At 37.2% G+C, this 22,028-nt stretch overlaps 1 protein-coding gene across 23 annotated transcripts in view; it reads right to left on the bottom strand.

The window, feature by feature from the left end:
- LMO7 (LIM domain 7) overlaps nt 1-22,028 on the bottom strand; it is a 188,922-nt gene that overhangs the window by 34,681 nt on the left and 132,213 nt on the right. For 9 of the 23 annotated variants that reach the window (XM_074329373.1, XM_074329376.1, XM_074329372.1 and 6 more), the window contains 9 exons: nt 20,805-21,003; nt 16,751-17,003; nt 15,525-15,803; nt 15,042-15,245; nt 13,464-14,180; nt 12,471-12,500; nt 4,682-4,799; nt 2,417-2,559; nt 682-1,105 (listed from right to left, as the gene is read on the bottom strand). In XM_074329373.1, coding sequence (XP_074185474.1) covers nt 682-1,105; nt 2,417-2,559; nt 4,682-4,799; nt 12,471-12,500; nt 13,464-14,180; nt 15,042-15,245; nt 15,525-15,803; nt 16,751-17,003; nt 20,805-21,003 — 2,367 coding nt within the window. The remainder of the gene's footprint in view (nt 1-681; nt 1,106-2,416; nt 2,560-4,681; nt 4,800-12,470; nt 12,501-13,463; nt 14,181-15,041; nt 15,246-15,524; nt 15,804-16,750; nt 17,004-20,804; nt 21,004-22,028) is intronic. The other 14 variants (XM_074329378.1, XM_074329379.1, XM_074329382.1 and 11 more) reach the window with 5 other exon arrangements.

Genomic DNA, 22,028 nt, shown 5'->3' with positions numbered 1-22,028 from the left:
TTTTCTTTTAGATTTTAGGATTCCACAGTGACAGAGGTAAAAGGAATTTGAACATTGATCCTAAGACTGCATTGATTCCTTTTACATAATTACAATTAATACACCCACTTTCATTTACGTGATACTGCTTCATTCTCAGGGCAAATGATTCCATAGTCATAAAAATCCCAATACAAATAGAAATACATATTTATTTTTTGAACATGAGATAATTTTAATAACTACGCTCAAACATATTAAGTTCTAATGAAGTGAGAAATTGAGAAAAATAGACATTTGTACATAATCTGAAAATATTTAAAGTAAACCAGATGAAATTTCTGTTTCATAGCCTAAAATAACTGACTACTGACAACTTCACACAGTTCAACCTAATACTTTACATATTTGAGAAAATATGATGCTAAAAAGTAAATGCTCTGCCTTAGAATGTAACTTATTTGTTCTTTAAATGTGTCAGCTCTACTTTCATTGAACGTAAAATTTAATCAATTCTGCATCATTGTTATATTTTAAGCATTAAATGTCTATTGAATCTAAGTTGGCTAAAAAAAAATTGCTTTATATCCACGTAAGTTATGCACATTCTACATATCACGTACACATAACTCAAACTCTACTAAGTTCACCAACAATTTGCTCTTGAGAACAGAGTAAATGAAGTGTGAGCATTTTTTTTACCGTGTAGGATCTCGGGAGCGATGAGATTCCCCTTGACTGAGAGCCAAAAGGTCTCGGTGTGACCACAGATGTTAACCTGGCTGTATCAGTTTTCTGGTAACTTCTGGGGAGAGAAGCTGAAACTTGAGCCGACTGTGTACGCAGTGAATGCTGAGAGGACAAAGAGACTGGGCGTTGTTCTTCCCCAGGGTTTTTAGGAGGAAGCTGAATTTCAGCTGTCAGAGTGTCCTCTCCTTTTGCAAAAGTTGTAGAATCTTGTTTAGGAATTTCTGTAGGATACGTTGTTCCCTTCTCTGCTCCTCTCCCACTCTGGTGACTTGCTTCTGACATAGTCAGTGTCAGAGGAAGCTTTTCTTCATTCAATGCATCATCAGAAGGATATATTCTCCTTGATGCAATTGGAGACGTTTGATCTCGGGATTCCCTAAGCAGAAAAAAACACACCATACCACCAAGTTATGCATTTGACACACAGAAGTGGAGAGACAGATGTTCTTTTAGTAATCAACATATAAAATGGACTGGGAATAAAAAAGACTACCAACTTCACATAATAAGCAATACAATATTAAGAGAATATGAGAATACATGCAATTTTGTAATGCCCCACTAAGATTATACAGTTGACTTCATTTTTTAAGAGAGGGTCTTAAATACTTCACAGAGATTTTTTTTTTAAGTTGAAAGATCTTTTAATAAGGAAGTAAAGAAATTTTAATAAGGGATTATTCACCAAATTTTATCCACGAATTTATAACTCTTTAATTATCACACTACAAATGTAACTAATTGTCTGACAATCAATTTGAACCCTCCAAAGATGTACACTACATGTCAGCATTGTGAGTTTTTCCTATATATGATTTATAATGATTAGTAAAAAAAAAGACTACAAAAGACCCAGACTTTCAATAAGATTAAGTTAGTATATGGTTTCATAGAGCTTCATAGAATTTGCATGGACAATTATTACAGATTAATAAATCACCATTCATATTTACAGAGAAACTGATGAAACAGTCTCATCACTATCATTTAGTAAAGAGTGCCTCTCAAGCTGTGTTGCATTTAAGTGAATGGAACTGTGTTTACTATTGGCTTCTAGGGCACAAAGAAGCTTTGTTTAATATCACCTGACAGCACATTTCCTTTTTGACATTATCCTTAAAACATATTTGCTATCTCTCTGACTTCTACATATCCCAAGGTTTCACATAGTAACTATTCTACAGGCAAGTTTAAATTTGACCTTTACTCTATTATGTTGCAATGCAAAAAAATAAATCCTCACAACTTATGCTTATACAGTCTTTCTTTGAAATATAATTTTAATTGCATCACTAAAACATGAAAAAAGAGCTTGGTTATATTTTACACAATTTAGTGAAGAGTGAGAGCTGGTTTTATTTGACCGTTCCATTCCTGAATTCACTTTAAAAAAAGAAAAAAAGTAGTTCATTTTATGCACCAAATATAGCCAGTACCACCCAGTTCTGCATGTGACTATTCAATGTCAAATGGAGAACTAATGCACACTATTTAGCACTTGTTTCTTTTGTTAATCCAACTCACTATTTAGTAGAGCAATACTTTGCTTTTTCACTGCAGAGCAAAATGCTGAAAATTCCATTGCATATTTGATTACAGTTTACTATTGGTGCATACTTAAATCAACGTACACATACACAAAATATCTATTTCTAATACAGGTCTCTCCGACCATGAGATGTATTACCTGTCCTGCAGCATTTCCTTAAATGTCTTAGAGCTTCTCTCAGATTTCTCAAGCGCCTGCTTTTCAATTTCTTCCCTCTCTTCTTTTTTCTTTTGCAAATCTGAAGTGTAGCTTTTTCGACGATCTTTCCATTTTGCAAGGTCCTGATGAGAAAATCACATCAGCACAGGCATACCTGAATTTCTACACACCCTTTCTAGCAGTGAGAGCGCCACAGTATCCCATTACATCGCTGAAACTATTCACTCCAACTTGATGCCAAGGTGCCCTAATTTTGCTTTTTATAGCCAGTGTTTCTGTACCAAGCCTTTATCTCATGTGTCTGCCTAAAAAACCTGACCTAATAAGATAGACTCCATTTTTGTTTCCCTGCCTCGTTGCCCATTTCACAAAGAATACTAAATGCTTGTAATTAGGGGCCAGGTCAGAAAGGTCAGGAATTGTTTCAAATTCATTTTTGTCTCACTCCAATAATCTGGCTGTTACGTGAAATGACACGTTTCCCTGGTAAAACTGGAACAGAAACATGACTATAAAATGGTGAAGTGTGGATGCACACTGGGTCTTTCATTTACCAAACCCTGAGCTCAGCCCCTGCTTTGGGGAAGCAAGAGGACTGTAAACACACAGTTGAATAAAATGTGCTTCCCCTCCAGAAACTCTCAGTCTAGGAGGGAAACACAGACACATAAATAGACGTTCAAAGATGAGCATGATAGAATTGCTGAGAGGGTGGGGGTCCAAAAAAGAGAGTGGTCAATTCCACTTCAGGCAGGGAGGGCTGGGTTTGGGAAGGCTTTACTAGGGAGGCCAGGTTCGAGTACATGATTCCAAAGTAGGTAAACTCCACATGAGGACAGGGTGATAAGAAAGATCATGCGGGAACAAGTGGACACCTGTTTCCCATATTCTGAGGAATGTAGGTCTCACCTAACAGGGTGAACGCAGGACAATCAACCTAATTCAGCTTTACATTAGCCATAGCTGCCTAAGCTGGTTCTGACACCCAGGGGTTTAGAACATTTTGAATAGTGCAAACTTTTCTACGGCTCCAAAACAGAGAAATCCCATACTAAGAATGGCTAGTGGCATTCCAGCCCAAGCAGAAGTCTATCCAAGGTCTCAGACTTAAAGGAACCTCACCCCAGGGTAGACAAAGTAAGTTTGGTTTATACCATCTGGGAGCAGGTAGAGTTACCCCCTCCTTAAAAACAGCCTGAAACCAATATGAACTACTTCCAGAAAGAACAAAAGCAGTGTACATTTAATCCTATAGGATAACCAGTATGAATTTTTATCTGACTGAACCTAATGGATAACTCCTCAATACTTACTATTTTCATACCCAGTCACCATGTGTTTTGGCTAAATGACAGTGAATTACTGTTTCATGACAATTAAGTTGAGTTTCCAACTAAAAGAGGCACTGGAATTTAGCAGTGTAGCCACAACAGTGGTTTCATTTTCATTAGACTTTAATTCCTTTGAAAATTAAGATTTACTATCTCTGGCCCTTTTGTTCACGCTACCACTCAACTCTATTTCCCTAATGTTGTCCTCAAACTTCTCTGTATTTGCTCTTTATAGTTTATCTATTGCATTTCTTTACATTCCTTTGATGTAGAACAATTACCCCTTTCAAAATAGGTCATGCTTTTTTCTGCAGAGGCAAAACTACAGATTAAGTCTACATCCATATAGACATCTGGATGTATGTTAGCTCTGTGGAAACACCTACTTTTGATTCATGTTAATTACTTTTTCAACCAAAATATTCCTCGGAGTTATAGTTTGTATTTCTCTTAAATTGCCTCTATGAATGCTAAGGACACTTTCATCTCTCCCTGCTGACGCCAAGACTGGGCTGGACCCCCGGTACCTCTGCTTTCCCAAACCTTGAGCGAAGTCTCTTCCCTTCATAAGCATCAGTAACAGTCCTGCCCCAAATTCAACCACCAAAGCCAGTCAACACATTAGCTGTAAGGCCAGGAAGTAGCTTCTCATATTTGAGAACTCAGAGAATAAAAAAGATAAACATTCTACTGTATTTCTCACAATGGCCTTTAAAATATGCAGCAGTAATAGATCAAAACGTCCTAAAAATATTTTTAAAGGAAGTTGCTCACATTTTCTATAGGGTTGAATCCTTTAATAACAAGGAAAATCATCTCCTGGGTCTAATGACTGTCTTTTAAGAGAAGTAAGGAAGAGTCAAACATACACTCTTCCCCTGTCCTCCCATCTCCCAGGATAAAAAATACTCACATCCTGCCATTTCTGGTCCTGTTCTTTCAGTTGTGACTTCATTCTCTGCATCTCCTCGTAACGCACCTGACGCAAGTGCAGCACGTCCTCTGCGCTGACATCACTCATCGACTTACTCCTATGACAAAAAACCAAGGTTCACATGACCAGATTTAGGGTGCAAACCGGAAGGTTGGGCTTACATTTGGAAATTCCATCTAAATGTCTGCTGTACTACCTAGACGCTTGAGCGATAATATCACAGAAATAGCACTACAGAGATAAATGGTGTTTTTCCAAAACGCAGAAATAAGAGCCTCGGCACTCGACCCAAGCGTGAATTCTTTCAAAGAATGGCTAAAAGAACCCAGCACACGTCTGAAAAATTAATCCAATGTCCATATTTACAGTGGTCCATGCATAAAAGGATTACTTCAGAAAAAATAGTAACTATCAGTCACTAGAATCATTTGTCTTTCTTCTTCTACCTCTCACAAAGCTAATCTTTTACGTTTTGGCTGCCTTTTCTGTGCACGTATTCAATAATTTAATGATTACCTGATATTTTCTCCTCAAGTTCAATACCACGAGTAAATGTGCTGTTGCTTCTCAAGGATTCCATAAGATCTGCCTCAACACTGCACTGGACTTGTGCTCAGAACACCACAGGCAGTTTCTAATATCCAGTTATAACCTCTACAGCCCTCGTTTTTATCAAGGCAGCTGCCGTGTCTTCCCTGTGGACCCCTTGCCAGGAGGATGCTCTGAGGATCAGCTCTTTAAGAGCTCCATCTACAGTAGAAACCAATGAGCAGACACATGTGTGCTATGCATGTGCATAGAGAGAGGGACGGTCCACTGGGGCTAGAGAAGGGGGCACTGAGTTAAAAAGGAGAGGAGTCAGATCTGAATATTGAAGAGCAGGTAGGAATGAGAGAAGGGGGAGAGACAGAACTTTTGAGCTTTTGGAATGCCCCAAATGCTCCTTCCTACAAATCTTTCATAATGCACTTGTGATTTTATTTCATTGTGACTGACTCCACTTTTACATATTTAAGTAACTCTACGTGTTATTCTTGGGCCCCTAAACTTTGCCTTCCCCACGATTTTGCCATCACATTTTTATTTTTTTATTTTTTTTTAATAACAGGCTTGCCTTGGCTAGCCAGGAATTCAATTATAATCTCTATGTAAATGACTTCCAAATCCACAGACCAGGGTACCACTCCCCTCCTTTGACTCAATTCCAATTGCTTACTAAATAAACATCTCTGCATGGCGATCCCCTAAGCACCTCAGTTGTAAAGGGACCAATCAAAATAATATCTAGAAAGGACTTTGCAAACAGTAACTCATGAAACACATGATGTTGTTGAGGTAGCCTGACTCAGTCTTGTCCCCAGACCTGCTTTTCGTCTGATGGCTGTTAAGGGTGAGACATGCCCTTCAGTCATCCACTTTTGAAACCAAAGAACCATTTTTCACCTTTGCCTCTCACTTCTCCCTACTTTCAATTAGTTATCAGGTCCTCTTATTCAGTGTCTTTTTCTTTCCATTTTTATTGCCAACACCCTAGATCAGAGCACAGTCAACTTTTACCCAGACTTTTTTAAAAGCTTCTTAAATTATCACCCAGCCTCCAGATCCAGCAAAGATCTTTACTGAATTGTTCCCTCAACTCAAAAGCCCTTTGCCAGTATATATGCATTTTTAAATTCTCCTCTTTCCTTGGAAATCCTATGAGACTAAACTCCAGATAGGTATATGCAACGTCTTATGCATTCTCCACTTGGAAGTCTAACAGGCAACTCAAACTTAACTGTCACAGACCAAAAACATGACTGCTCTTCCTACAACCTGTTCATCTCCCATCTTCCTCATCTCAATAACAGCCAACTCCATCCCTCTAGACTGCAGGCTAAAAATCTTGGAGTCATCTCAGATTCCTCTCTTTCTCTCATACATGGTAACAGATCCCATCAGCAAATACTGTCACTCTACCTTCTAAATAGAGCCAGGATACAACCATGTCTCACCACCCCCACCATTACCATCCTGATCCAAGCCATCATATCTTCTAGTTGGATTGTTACACTAATCGGTCTCCCTGCTTCCACCTCTTCCTGCCCAACTGTGTGTTCTCAACACAGCAGCCAGAGGGGTCTTTTCAAAACTGCACTCAGGTCGTTGCATGCCTCTACTCAGCACCCACCAGTTCCTTCCCATCTCACGCGAGGCAAAAAAAACAGGTTTTACCAAGACTTACAAGGTTCAACCATCACCTGGTTCCTGCCTAATTCTCTTCACTCATCTCCTGAAATGCTCCCCTTCACTTACTCGGCTACAGCAATTGGCTTCCTTGCTCATGCTCAACCTCTTGCTTTTCTACTTGCTCCTAAATCTGCCTGGAAAGTTCTTCAACCAAACATCCACATGGCTTATCTCTCACTCCCAGCCATCTGCTTAAATGGTACCTCAGTGTTTCCTTTTCTGACCACTCTACAAAGAAACAGCAAATGTCCCTCTCCCTTGGCTCACCTCTTCCCTCACCTCTTTACCACCTTTCTCCACAGCATTTATTCCCATCTGAAATGTATGTTTATTTACATGTCACCTGCCTTGCCCTATACAATTATAAAGGAGGAGTTTTGCCTGATTTGTTTCCTGCTGTATCACTTATGCCTCAAAGAGTGTCCAGCCCATAGTCGGTGTTCATAAATGTAGTAATGATCTAGATTAATATTCTATCATGTTGATGAAGTCTTCCTATCTCTTCCACGCCAACAGTGGTCTGTACCTTCTCTCAGCTCCTCTAGTGCTTTAGCTATACCTTTCTCATGGTATGTAACGCTCAGCACTATGGTACCTATAGTGTATACATAAGCATGTATGTTTCGCTTATCTCCCTCACAATTTCACATGTTGCTTGGGATGAAAATACATTAACATGGCACAAGGCATGCAGGATACACTCATTTAACATCTGTGGTAAAAAATGAGGTATATTTTATGATATTTAATCAACCAAAATAAACTTGAAATGTCTCTAATTTTTTCTCAGAATTTATGACTCCCCCCAAAGTTTTATAAAGAAAGCTTTACAGGATTTGTTAAAGAATATTAAGGAGTTACATATAGAATACATATGAATTTATATGTGAACTTATATATTAATCTATCAATGCAATATTATTTAACTAGGTATGACTGTATATAAAACTGATTTATGTGACTTTGAGAATATAAATTCACTTGTAATAACTGTAAATAATAAGTATTATTTGAGCTAATACTATAACAGACTCACTAAAAAGAGGCAAGGAAAAATTTTCAGGGCCAAGGCATGAGGAGAATCTGGATACCTAACAGATGCAGTTGTATAAATTCCAGAACACAAATGGAAATGCAAATATTTTAATAATCTTTTGGTGGGGTGAAGTCTAGACGGTCTCGACCAGCCCAAACTTGTACACAGGTGTTGTTTAGAACCTCACCCTCCTGCACCGTAAAGCGTTAACATGTGTCTTTTCAGAAAACGTGCTCATCCTGGGCAGAGGATGCACTGTCCTCCTGAAAGCCCACAGCACAAACCCTGGCACACAGGAGGTCCCCAATAAGAACAAAGTGAGCCAAATACCATGCAGAGTAGACAAACCCCTGCATAAGGGAGGAATGCGAGCTCTTTTTGTTCCCTGGGGTGCATAATGTTACCTACAAAAAGCCTGAACACTTTCCACACAAGCTGAGCCAGGCATTGGAATGCGACAGGAGGTGAGGGCTCCGTGCCTGGCTGTGGCACCAATTTTCACCCCAATCTAACATTAGTTCACTTCTCTGAGCTTCAGTGCCTCATCTACCAAGCAAGGAAGGGATTATTATGAGATATGGGTAAGGTTATGTTGATTACATTTCAATAACCATCTGGTGCTATACACCAACTATTCTTGTTCAGGCAAATATGATTGTGTGAGATCTCCTGAAAACTAACTACCAAAGCAGTTTCAAATTAGAGAGGTCACCCCGGGCCACACTGATAAAATCTAGAACTTTTAGAGTGCAGGAGTCTTCCAGCCAGATCATGAAAAATTCTTTCCTTTCTTATCAGAGTTAACAGCATAATAAACTTCTGAGGGCTTACTGTGTAAGCAGTCTACCTGGATTATCTCATTAGACAAAACCCTAAGTCTGGTTCTACCACTCAGTAGCTGGACGTCCTTGGGAAAACTGCAATATCTGTTTCTCTTTCTCCATGTCTCTAAAATGCATATAATACTTATCTGTCTACTTCACAGAAATAAGATAAGCACCAGAGATAGTCTCAGGAAAATCGTTTGGGAAAACTATAAAGGACTACCCAGCTCTAATGTCCTGTAGAATGCATTACTATTCACCAGCCAATCACGATTCCTACAATTCATTTACTTGCCACCTTTGTATTTCCTTACTTGGAAAGTCTCCAATTTAGAAGTGCATTTGGATTTTTTCCCAACAACTACAGGTCTAACATGTTGCATTTCAGTTGAAAATAATTTTTTGAAATAGCATTTAAGAAGAGAGAAAGAGGGGGAAGTTTACGGAAGGTATAGATTATAAACCAGTATCACTAACATCTTACTCTCTTCTCCCACAATGCTAATTACCTGCTACTCTGCTGGCACTTTTTGACTGGTATTATGATGCATAGTCATTTAAAATAATTTATAGATCAAAAAGGACCAACATATAGCAAAATGTTCTTAATATAAAAATCACTGATAGCCTTACACAGTAAACAGAAATTCCACGATACTAAGTTTGAGGCCCCCAACCTTCAGAGGAAGACATGAATATAATTATTTATGCACCTCTAAAAATATTTCCATTAGGTACTATAGGAAATCTCTAAAGGGTAATCAATACTGAAATCTGGGAAAGCTTTAGAACTACCATCAACTAGAATGATCAACGATGTATTATCACAGAGACTTTTCATGTATAGGTTCATAGTCTAAATCAGGGTTTGTCCAAAGCAGCACTATTGACATTTTGGGGCCAGAAAATTATTTATGGTAGGGGGCTGTCCTGTGTACTGAAGGACATTTAACTGCATTCCAGGCTATAAATGCACTAGGGCCAATAGCAACCCATCTCCCAACAACCCACCCCTTGTGATAATCAAAAACGTCTGCAGACATTGCCAAATGGCTCCTGGAGGCAAAATCCCCAGAAAGTAACTCACATCAACTTATTTTCCCTTCCTTTTTGTTGTCTTATGTGTCTTTATAGTTCCATAGAATGTTTTAGGCCAAAGACCACAAGTGAAATATAGGTATCTTAGTTGCCTTTGATTACAATTTCCCCTTGAACAGTCAGTATTCGTTTCCTATTGATACTTGGCAGGAGATTCAATGGCTTAATCACATTACAAAATTATAGCTATATAAACTTACACATTTATTTGTCATTAGAGCTTCTACCATGAGGCATCATAACCAACTTTTCAAATGTCATGGGACCATACAGACATAAGTCCATGCAAACACAAAAGCACATATGTGAGAAATGACTGCCATACACAAAGCGTCTTATTAAAAATAAACAAAGTGACAGGTGTTAAATGCCAAATAAAGAGCAAGCCACAAATTAACGATCTAAGACTTCAAAAAGTAAAGCACATTTCTCTTTAACCTGGTCCTTTCCAAAAAGAAAGCATTCATGATTTTTCAATCACAGGATGTTGAAAAATAATGAATTTCCAGGTAAGTATTCCAAGCTTGACAATGTACATTATGTCCAGAGAAATATTGCCCAGAAATAGCAGTTGTTTCATGGTCATAAACATGATCATAAATGTTTATAACCATGAAACAACTTCTAGATTAAAAGCCTATACTTGATCCAATTGAATTTTTTGCCTTCATTGCAGATCCATTTAAGAAAAACATTGGTAACTGATAGACTAGAGAAAAAAACAAAAACATATAATAGATTTTAATTGCAAGTAATCTAAAATACACCTGAGTTTTCTGAAGACATATTTGTATTACTTCCCATTATTTCACAAGTCATGCCGTATTCATCAGTCTCAATTTACAATCTTGTTTTATTTGTGTTGTTACCTTGGCACTAAACTGCAAGGGGAACAGCCTTGAAAACAAATACTGTACTACACAAGCAACAATTCTGAAATAGTTTACAGAAGGCATTTGCTGCTGCTCGCTATAGCCGAGAGAAATCCTTAGCTTTCTGAGCTCTGGCATTTGCATTTCTGTTTTCTTAACCCAGTCATCAAATGTATCCCCACAGAAGAACAAGAATAGTCATTGAAATAACTGTAGATGTGTACGTTCCTATCAAGTATTTGTACTGCGGATACTTGTATCCCCTTTAAGAAAACAACCTGTTTACATTTTAAAGTTGTATTTACCAATGAAACTTCTTCTGCAAGTTATCATTCAAAATGCTTGAAGCTTCAAAGAGATTTTTCATCAAGTTAAAACAGCTTTCCCATGAGGCATAGAGATTAGCAGATGCTTAAGTGTCATGTTGAAATTGCCATGTTCACCCTCACTGATGAAAACGCTGTAGGCACAGGAGGAGCTGGATGGGGGTAATGTGCCTTTGCTGGGAACCTCTGACTTTTAAAATCAGTGACTAAGAAGTACTTGCAATTAGTTGTCCAGTTACACCTTTGATATCTAGAATGGTTATAATACTTTAAATAGCAATTGTAGTAACTTCCAAGATCTCTACAATTTTCAAATTATCCAGCTATCAAAATTAGAGTATCTTAGAGACAAAATAAATCCTGGTAGGGGAAGATACTTAGTTACTAAAACTTAGCCCTTATAATGAAAATACTTGATTGAAGATCAAAATTAAAATATTGCACACACTTAAGTTTCCTTCTTGCTCAAAAACTATTAACAGTTAGATTCACAAAGTTACGGAAAGCTTGGTGGAAAATATTAATATGTAGCCCCCTGGTTATTTTTCAATAAGAATAAATTATTCTACAGTTAGTGTGTAATAAGTAGTAAAAGTAGCATTTACTTTATCTATGCTATTCTGGAAATGGAAAATATTTCCAGAAAGTTGTTTTTATATTTTATGTCTACCAGGTGACTAACGTTAAACAACAGTAGACAAAAATTAAGGATTAGTTATAAATACCATCCTTGCAACAATATTGGAAAGTAAAGATTTTACTTTTTGCAGGTTTGGAAGGCTGATTTGGCTCTATAATACAGCTATTTTACAACATTTTACCCTAATCAGGAATCTTGAAAATGTTTCCAAATTCTACTAGGGGAAGATTAATGCCACTCACCATCTCAACTAAGAAAGCTCCCCATAAGCTAGGAGTATATAGATGATGCCAACGGCATGTATTCCAACCTCAAAGTAAATGCTAATATTCTTTTTCCATCACACATTTTCTAAAATGTAGTTATTTGGGCTACAATATCCAGAATGAAAATTTAGGTCTGTATAATAACCAAATACCAAAGTAAAGATACCTAGTCTTAAGCAAGCACCTTGGTTATTTTTAATCAACTCCTTGAATTAAAAAAAAATAGACCTGAATTTTAAACTTCTAATAGAGCAATTCTACTGCCATATAGCACTTCATGCACTGATTACCCAAAACACATTATCATTAGGCTGAAAAATTAATAAAAATGTCCCGTGTCTAAATCTCATGCACAGCACACAGCATCCCCGTTTAGTGACATGCCAGGACAGAAGTGCAATGACACACTACACAAAGGACAAACAATACGCAGCGAATGTATTTGTTGTGTTTTTTTTACTGAACCATAAAACTTACCCATTCTCACCATAAATCTTTTGAAAGAGTCTAAGAAATCAGAAAACCAAAAATTAAAAGTCATTTTTTCCAGTGTGTTAATTTCTAAATATTCAACATTTTTAACTTACAAGTCTAATTAGATATGGACAAATCTCAAAAGGTTGCTTCTTCAGTCATATTCTTAATCGTATGTCAAATTCTCATTGATCTCATATCTCAAGGAATTCACATTAAGATAAGAGTTTCTTGGTTTAACTGAACTAACAAATCCATAACAAAAAGCTTCCTGTTGCCAGGAACTAATAAAAAGTTAGATTTGCATCTACTAATTTTATTCAACCTAATCATATTTGTCCATCCCAAAGTTCAACAAACTGAACATTCATCAAAACATCAAGTTTCAGAACACAGAAATGCATTCACTATCACTGAAATGGCCATAATTACATATATTTAGCAGATAGCAAATAACATTCATGCATTTTAATAAAGTTTGCACTGAACTTTAAATTTAGAAAGTCACACACTGATAGCACACAAAAACCTAGGTCAAAAACAAAAACCAAAATCAACTTAAATGAAATTTGCAATGCCATATTTCAAGGACAATTTTTACACAAAAATCATACCCTCCAAAATGAGAAACACATAAAACCAAACTACCACAAGACCATTTCAGAAATGACTGGACATGAGAATCAAAGTCTGTAAATGTAATTGGAAAACATTTTCATGTAACATCATGTTGCAGAATAGCAGTCTTCCTTTATGGCCAAAGGCAAGGTTTGCGAATACACCTTCTTAGACAGGCCTCAAATAGATGATTTACAAATGTGCAAATATGGAATTGCACTTTTTCCATGAAATAAAGGTTTCTCAAAGCAAAAAAAATTTACAGGATGCTCCAAAATGACTCATGACATGCGGTTGGGCAATATGATGCCACTTTGTCACACAAGTTACACAAGACCATCCATGACAAGCAAAATCCTTGCAGAAACATACTCTGACCTCTCAACCATCAGCCGTTTCTTGTGCCTAAGCCTGCTGGCCTCCCGGATGGCCTCCCACTTCCGTAAGTCCGCCTCACTGCAGGGACCTGGGGTGAAATTGATGGGGGGCACAGGAGTTCCCATCTTCCAAGACTGGATCTTACGAGTCAACATATCATCTTTCTTCTGACGATAGGAAGGAACTAATACTCTGCAGCTATTACTTTTTTCTTTGGATGGGCGTGTCCTTTCAAGTACACAGAGAAATTTTGCTTGAATTTCTGGAGGAAGAGTCCAGGGTTCAGGGAAAGGGATTGGTTGGTATCTATCTGGGGCCCCCGACAGGGGCACCTCTTTCTTCTGTGCTGGAATTCGGCGAACAATCATATCATCTTTTTCTAGATCTGGAAGTACAAGTTCACCTTCTCTACATTGCAGAATTATGTCTCGTTCTACAGGGTCATCTTGCTCAGAAAATCTGAAGTCTTCGAAAGCCCGGAGAACACATGGATTGGCGTGGAAAGCCCCAGTCTTTCTGACAAAGAAATCATCATTCTCTAAGTCAGGATCCAAGGCTGACATCTCAAGGTCACCTCCTCTATATCCTGGTGCATAAGAGAGATTCTTCCTGCGTGTTATAAGCCTTGGGCCAGCAGTGGGGTCAATTCTGATATTTGTTTCAGAAGACAAGATGTCGTCAGAATATGTTTGGAAGGCCTGAAGTAATAAAAACTGACTGAAGCATAGAAAAGAAAAAGGAAGGGAGAATCTTATTAAGTTTGAGGAGAAAAGGTAATTAGGTAGCAGACCAACTAGTCAGTTATTGTGGATGAATTGTTTTAGGGAGCCATCGGAGTGACTCTTGCATGGAAGACAGACTAGCATTTAATGCCATCACTTGTGACTTTCCTGGATACCATTTAAAGAAACAAGAGCAGAGTGTACTTCTCAGGAAAGGTGGGTACCATCTAGGCCCAGCGATGGGGCTAGAACATAGATAGAGTATACCTCTCTGACATGCAACACAACACTTGCTTGCACTTCTTCCTCAGCCCATGAGCCACAATGACCTAATTCCCATCCCAGAGAAGAAAGCAGCAATGATGTTGGAAAGTTTCAAGAGTTGGTCATGAAGCACTTTATGCAATAGGCACAGGTAGTCAGCAGAAATTTAAAAAACAAAATGCTCTGAAGCTTTATAAAAGACCCTGAGGAGTCTGCATTTCCCCCCAGACTTGCCTGTCCTAGTGTCTATCTAAAAATTATTTCCCGTCTCTTCTCCACTTCTCCACACATAGCATAGGTCAACTATCCCAAAAGCCTTGTAAATGTTTTTCCAAAAGAACTGACTATGCCACATGTAACACTATCCTCTCTTATACTTTATTGTGCTAAAGGAGGATATATAATCCTACAGACTTCCAAGCTTACATGCCCACACAGAAAGCGATATATTATACATTATGCTTTTATACTACATAGTAAGTAAGGTTTTATGATTCGGCACATCATGGTCAGAGGTTAATGTGGCAGCAAAAGCTGGGACAGGTGTCACAGGCCAGACTCAAAGCAGGAAGGCTCATGCAGGCAGGTACACCTGGGCTCATCCGAAGTACTACTAGTTCTCCTGGCTGCATGGGTGTCCCGTGAGATTCTGGCCCGCTCGGTAGCTAGTTCCATCAAGAGCGAACGTCTTTGGCAGTTGCTGTCTAGCCTATGCTCTGCTTTTGGTATCCTACTGAAAATGGCAGAGCTTCTGCCAGAGCCTGATTCCTCATCCTCAGAGTATAAATTCCTCCTACTGTGGAATGAGGCAGAGAAAGGAAAGAAAGAGGAAAGAAGACAAAGAACAGGAGAAAAATATGACTGAAAATAATGTGAAACTATGACTGTGTATAGAAGAGGTCTTTTTAAGATTTAGATCCCCCAGTTTAAACAGATTTTCTTTTTTCAGTTACAGAGTTCTACAGATGTTGGAGGACAATTAACCTGTCTCTTTCATAAAAAAACACACATAAAATGCCCCCAGCCAGGGTACTAAATGAACACTGGAATGACAGAAACATGCAGAAAGACAAACCTGAATCCCTGAAATTCTTTATACCATGGTTTATAAGTTTCCCTTTTTATCCTTTTCCAGTTCACATCTTCTGGGATCCAACACTTGGGAAGAAACTGATCAAAAGCATTCCCTGGGTTTGGCATGATCGGACTTAGCTTTCTCATATAAAGATCATCTTTTACAGTGTTGGGTATGCTTGTCTCTTCTTCTTCCTCTTTCAAATAACAAAAGGAGTTTGAAGTTTCTTGAACTGTTGGCCAGTTCTCCATGTTTGTGCCCCAAGTTCTCCTCTCGTTACTGTTCAAAACATCCAACTGGTTAAGATAATGCACGAGCAATTTGTGACATAGAATACAAAAGGCATGCTTTCTGGCTCACAAAGTTTACACCACTGTGAAGGAAGCAAATTAGTTTCCATTCTCATCATACAGCTCCTAGAACAAAGTTAAGGCATTATAACAGCATCTCATTTTAATTTAAAAAATAGCTTACTACATAAGGGACAAATATAATTATAAGATGTGTTAAAAGAGACAAATGGCAAACAACTCGGGTTGTTACTTTATCTATTACAATCAACAGAATAGACATTTGGATCCAGAAGAAAGTTGTCAATTCATATAGCGTGGTGGCTACTGGACCAGCAGGAGAAAACATTTGTGAATAAGAGTTAAGAGAGAGAAAGTGCTTGAGATGAAAATCTCTGGCCTCTTTTTCCCTTGGAATCTACAGCTGGCTAAGCCATCCAAAATTACATCAGGTGACCTTCGTTCATCCTCAGAGTCTGAACCATATACCTCCTTCTGATAGGAAGCTGGATTTGAGAAGTCACACTCTGCTCTCTGATCATTTGGTGAGAAATTAAAGGATTCTTTTGGTGTGTACTGAGATCAGTCAACCCGGGTGGGCCGGAGGGAGGGGAAGAAATCAATGACAGAGCAGAGTTCACAATGAACAGTGTAGGTCATCCAGTAAGCTGAAAGATATCAATATGTCTAAAGGAATGCATCTATAAAAGGAACCGGCAAATCATATGCTGACATTGTAAAATGGAAGAAATATCTTCAAGGCATGTATGACTAAAAATATAGGCAAAAAAGAAATATTTGCATTAATGACATTTAACATATTTTCATCTACGAAATACATTTTAAGAACCACTCCTTGTACCACATTTAACTATCCCAGCAAATTCGCAAGCATACTAAATTGTAAAACTCAAACATCAGATCACATCCCAATACCTTGGAAATGGTCCATCTGCTTCTGTATAGACCGGGCTTGCCCAACTTCTTCTGTTATCCTCATTTTTGTCTGGCTTTTTCTTCCTCAAGGGCGCCGGCACATAGGATGGTTGTCTACTTTTGTTGGGTAAAAAACGATTGAATGGTAAAGCAGACTTTGGTTCAATGGCCGAAATCCTTCGATAGGACATATCATCTTTGTTGTAATCCTGCATTTTGAATGTTAATTCAGAATCCGTGTCACTTTCGCAACCTACAAAAAAGGAACACGCATTTTCTTTACTCTCCAGATCATTCCTCTAACTGAAATCCACACAGCCTGCCTGCTTTGCCTTTCCCTTGGAAACCCAGTGCTCTACTGCTAACTGCGGGGCATATTTTTAGAAATTGGTCATGAAGTTGTGATAAGATCCATTAGGAGGAACCTGCTTTGCATACTGGAGGCGCGTGCAGCACATTCTTCTACTCTTGCACATTCTAAGCAGAAAACGTCCCAATTTACAGCCGAACCACTTTTCTTCTCAATCTTCCCGGCCCCCGTAATTTTTCATAAAACTTGGCAATGGAGTATATTTGAGTAAAACCTAGCAATTGAGTCAAAGACACTGAAATGAAATATAAAGCAAACCTAGGGAAACAGTAATTTAAAAGAAAGCATGCAGCCATCTAAAATTTCTGTGAGGCAAGAGATAAGGGGGAACATAGAAAGAGAAGCACAAGATCTCACAGGGGTGTGGTAAATCCTCCCTAAGACGTTGATAAGCAAGAATCACACGTTAGCTATGAAATGGGACCAAATGACTACTAAAGACCCAAAGGAATATCGAGTCTCCTACCTAAATGAGAACCCAGAAGGCTTTTTCTGAGGATGGCCGTGGATATTATATTTTTTATTCAAAGTCATTTAAACACATATTCAAAAGAATACACTTTGATACACCTCAAGGTCAGATTGATACAAATCCAACCAGTTCTCTTAAAAATAAATAAATGTGCTCTTTTAAAGGCATGGGAAGGAAAGCAGGTACAGATACTACAGATTCAAGCTGAGTTGTCTCGCTTCCCTGCCTTTTTTTGCTTCTTGCCTCTGTGTATTTGTAAAGAAAGTATACAAATGGGGCTTGCTTCCTACCAGGGCTCTCTGAGGCTGGCTGTGCCCAGCACCTGAGTACCTGAGAGCTCCAGGCTGGCAGCACAGAGAACACCTGTGTGGTTAACCTGAGCTAAAGGCGGTCTCCTCTCCTCCCTCCTGCCTGGAAGGAATCTACCGTAAATAACACTAAGAGCCTACAAGAAGTTGTTTAACATACAGCTATGAGCCGTGAGACCAGAACAGGGGAAAGGAGAGCATGGTGAAAAGGGAGAAAGTATCAGCAGCTAAAACCAGGAAGATTCATAGTCCCTAATCTGGTGCTTCATTTGTTTCTACCACCTCCTAAGTAAACAGTACATTTTTCTAGAAATGAGAGAAACGTCTTAATTCTTATCAAAATTTAAACATGTAAAATCTTAAATACATAAAGAAATTGTTCTACGTTGGAATTTTTCCCCATTTTTATTGAGATACAATTGACATACAGTATATGTGAAAGGTATACAGTATAATTCGACTTATATACAGAGGGTGCCAAAAAATGTATACACATTTTAAGAAAGGAAAAAACTGTATTAAAATTGTAATACAATGAATGACACTAGCATTCATTTGATTAATGCCATCTTTTGAGCGAATGTCATACTGCACATTGCTACCGTTATTCAACTTTGAAAAGTAATACATAGATAACATCTCTTACAATGTGAACACTTTTTTGGCATCCTCGGTATGTTGTGAAATGATTACCACGATATATTTGGTTAACATCCATCATTCTCATATAGATACAAAAAAGAAGAAAAAAATTTCCTAGTGATGAGAACTCTTAGGATATAATACACTTTCTCAACTTTCATATATACCATATAAGAGTGTTAACTGTGGTCATTATGCTGTATATGACATGAATTTTTAAAGTTAAATTTTTTTTTGAGTCTACTACAGTACCCTATAGAGTAGGCAAATATTCTTGCTATGGGAGGTTTCATATAAAACTAAGAAATTTGACTTTGCAATTCTGTTAACGTAAAAGTATTATCCTAAGTTGTGGTGATCATCAATTATGGACGGTAACCTGGTAGGTAGCAGAATTTTGATATAGTAATCACAAAAAAAGGTTTGTCATCCTGGTGGCCCCCAGGCTTTTCTTCCCCCCCACCCCTTACTTGTAATTACCAAGTCTTCACTTCTACACTCCTTAAACAAGGTCTGTAACTCCTTTCTCAAGATTAGGAAGCAGTGTCACAGTGGCCTCTGCTTTTCGTCACATGAACCAGGCACCCAGTCCAATGAATATCTGAGAACAGACTTTGATTCCACAGCACTGGACCACTGTATTTGAACTTATGAAGTCTGCATATTCCCACAATGCCTCAGGTTTTCTCCTTTTTATTCTTTGTTGGCCAGATATAAATTTAAACATTAAATCTTTTAGGTTCTTCAGTCAAGACAAAGTATATAATGGGTTGAGAATTTCAGCCTCTGCTTTTACAGCTTTAATCACTTAGATGAATCAGATTCATTTCCTTAAAAACGCTTATAATAGTCATGTAGATAATAAAAGTGTCACAGCTAGATAGCAACAGCCAACAATGCAGTAGTAATTTAAAGGTTAACTCTTAAATAGCCATTCATATATTTTATTATAAATTTTTAAATGCCACTATTCTAAAAGCTAAAGAATTTGTTATTTTGTGACAATGCTTAACAATTTGTTGATTTTTATTTTTGAAGGTCAAATTCAATGTACATTGCATTAAATTTATGTAAATTTACATAAGAACAACGAATAAAGATTGAATTATAGTGTGCATGCTAAAGTATTTAGGACAAGTATAATATACTCTGAAATACCTTGAAAAATAAGATGGATAAATTAATGCATAGAAAGGTAGGTATGTGATGAAGCAAGCATAGTAAAATGTTATGGTGGAAGCACGTAATGGATATTTCAGAGTTCACTGAAAAATTCTTCCAACTTTGATGATGTTTGAAATATTTTGCAATAAAAACATTAGAAAAAACAGTTTTAATATTAAAGCAATAATCAAAACAAGCAGGTAAATTACCTAACAAGCTAGCACAAACTCAAAACCAGAACTTTCAATATTTTTCGTGTTGATGGAAGAAACACAGAAATATTTGAAGCAACTCTATTCATGGTTTCAATGTAATCAAATTTGAATTGCAAGAGGTATATAGTCAGAAACTTCTGACACCACCCAATAGTCATAGGAGTAAGACTTGCATTTAAATAACTGATATGACCATAATATTGGTATTTTGAAAGAAGGTTCTTCCCCAAAACAGAATAACTTTCATTAACATATTCCTTTCATACTTACTCTGTGTTAGCTCTGACCCTGACAGAATCAAAAGATGTACTCTACCATGACACTAGTATTGTTACTTAACCAAAGTTTAGCATAATAGTATATCATGAAAGATATCAACAATTTCTTCTCCTAGAGATAATTAAAAAGATATTTTTCCTACTTTTTCTTGAGAATTTTTTATATTTTGAGAAAAAGTAAGAGAAGGGAAAAAAGAATATAACTCAGGAACTAGAACACATTTTTTTAGAGTCTTTCTTATGTTTAGAAATACCAGTTAATAGGCCTCATAGGCACAGATCATTAAACCTGAATCTGGAGAGAAACGAACCAAAATACATTATTACTGATAAAAGAGGTCACAGCTAACTGTCTCCTCTCCAGTCTTCTCTAAAACTGGGAAGGGAAAAAAAAAAGTGAAACCGTCACCCCTCTAGTGGTGACAGTGAGGGAGGAAATTTTAAAAAAATAACAACAAAAAATTAACACTTGGGTCTCTGAAAATACACCTCTTGGTGAAATTTTTGCTTTGATAGTTTTCACCCCATTTTTCTTCTCTTTCTCATTTCCAATTTTCTCTTAATATACAAACAAAAATAAACTTACAGTAAAAAATGCAACTCACCTTCACGCCCCCCTCTAAGTGTGATATCAGAGGAGCAGCTTGTGAATGACCTGGACCCCAAAGAGTCCAAGCTTTCAAATGAATCTTCTCTCCTATGGTTGCCTGCAGGAGCAGGTAATTCACCCCTTTCAGCACACCAGATATCTCCGTAACCGCTATCCCTGCCACTTCTTTTCAGGCAGCTGTAGTCTTCAAGTGCCTAAAAAAAATATTTTAAAGAATAATAAGTTAAATTAAAATTCCAAAAATGTCATCGGTCATTACTACCGTCGTTTCCCTGAAAATAAGACCTAGCCGGACCCTCAGCTCTAATGCGTGTTTTGGAGCAAAAATTAATATAAGACCCGGTATATTGTATTATTATATTATATTATATTATATTATATATACTATACTATACTATACTATATTATATTATTATATTATATTAGATCCAGTCTTATAGTACAGTAAAATAAGACCAGGTCTTATATTTTGTTCCAAAAGACACATTAGAGCTGATGGTCCAGCTAGGTCTTATTTTTGGGGAAACACAGTAGTTTGTTTACATAGCTTAAGTTGTGCTTCATTTGATAGGTGAGACAATGAGATTTCCTTATTCAACAAAATATCTGATTTAAAAAATCAGAAAATAAATCTATTTTCCCATAACTAATACTTGGCACTCCACTCGTGTAACAATAAGGAGGTATTCAATATTCTTTAATGAAGTAGTATAGACTATTTAAAAATAAGGAAGTGGGAACATTTTAACAAGAAAAGCTACTAATTAGAATAATATGCAAATGCTGAAATCAATGATTATTTACAGTTATCTGGCAATAAACATGAAAGGAGTCAAAGAGAAAAATCAACCGTACCTTTCACATCCAAAAGATAGACAATAACTAATAACTTATACGCAGCCTACCTCCAGGAAATATTTGGGGTGATGTATATTAAACAAAAAACCGTAACAATTAAAGCTCTTTAACAAACAAAAAAAGTTTTTTTAAAAGGAGGCAAGTAGAGCAGGTATACATGTTACAGAATTTATTTATTTTTATTGATTATGAAACCTAGATCTGAACCAAGGAAAGCAGACTTTTTTGCCGACATACAAAATATTTTCCCTGGATCTAAAGAAAATACTTGGCTCATGTAAGAGATATGTAGATATATGGCAAATGTCATTAACCATAGGTTTGTAAATTACATAGAACTTACTCAAAATAAGTGTTTTTA

Source organism: Rhinolophus sinicus, linkage group LG04 (assembly GCF_036562045.2).
Source record: "Rhinolophus sinicus isolate RSC01 linkage group LG04, ASM3656204v1, whole genome shotgun sequence".
In the NCBI taxonomy this organism is placed as follows: domain Eukaryota; kingdom Metazoa; phylum Chordata; class Mammalia; order Chiroptera; family Rhinolophidae; genus Rhinolophus; species Rhinolophus sinicus.
The sequence above is the reverse complement of the archived record's forward strand: the minus strand, read 5'-3'. Positions and strand labels throughout refer to the sequence as shown.